The 853-nt window shown below is 33.3% G+C and overlaps 1 protein-coding gene across 1 annotated transcript; it reads right to left on the reverse strand.

The window, feature by feature from the left end:
- Positions 1 to 213: 213 nt before the first annotated feature.
- LOC142979126 (tubulin polymerization-promoting protein homolog) lies at positions 214 to 652 on the reverse strand. Its single transcript, XM_076123883.1, has one exon. It carries the CDS (start codon positions 601 to 603, stop codon positions 232 to 234), a length of 372 nt encoding a protein of 123 aa, XP_075979998.1. The 5' UTR covers positions 604 to 652; the 3' UTR covers positions 214 to 231.
- Between the last annotated feature and the right edge of the window lie 201 nt (positions 653 to 853).

The raw sequence follows: 853 nt of genomic DNA on the forward strand, positions 1-853 counted from the left end.
ACTCCCGCAACCCAATCGTAGTAAGTAGTATCTTAATGATTCCATAATTTTGTTGCAAAAACAATTTTAATGAAGGGACTACCTTTACTATTAGTCAGTGTCACGATAATTGACATCAAATAATGATGAAAAATATAACAGACGCTGTTTTATACAACACTTTAATATTAACATTTAATCATAATTAATAGTCTTATATACAAGCTTAGATATCCATAAACATAAATTAAACTAAAACATCATTTTAGACCGAGGTTTGAAAGTATCAAAAAAGTCTCTAAACTGTGGTATATTGACTGGAGAAACTCCTGGAATCCCACAATTTGTCATAACTAGTTCTATCGCCTCTTGGTCCAATTTTTTCGTTTGACACAAATCTGTCAGGTACTCATGCCATTCGTCGAAAGTTAACTCCGTTTTCCAGTACTTGAACCATAGGATTCCAGTTTCAGTCATAGTCAGTTTCCTGTCTTCTAAGATTTTGGACTGGCGCATCCAGAAGTCTGACCTCCAGAGCGTGATGGTGGTCCCGTCTCGTTCTTTGTCCATGAATTTACTGAATTCTATAAATTGACCGTCTAAAGTAGCTTGTTCTTCATCCATGGCGGCTTTTTTCTACTTTATTCAAAAGAAAATGTCCTCTTCGAGTATATTTTCGTCGGTGCAAATTGTAATATGACAGAATGCGTGTTCCAAACATGTCAAATTGTAATTAATGGTATCTGGTATCTGAAAAATAATTTGTTAAAAATAAGTTTTGTAAATAGATCGGACTTTTTATTGGAAAATTATTGAAGTTATTTCGCGCTAAATATTTCAATCCCTACCTTAATATTCTGAAAATTGAATTTCT

The sequence above is a fragment of the Anticarsia gemmatalis genome, chromosome 16, assembly GCF_050436995.1.
Source record: "Anticarsia gemmatalis isolate Benzon Research Colony breed Stoneville strain chromosome 16, ilAntGemm2 primary, whole genome shotgun sequence".
Taxonomy (NCBI): Eukaryota; Metazoa; Arthropoda; class Insecta; order Lepidoptera; family Erebidae; genus Anticarsia; species Anticarsia gemmatalis.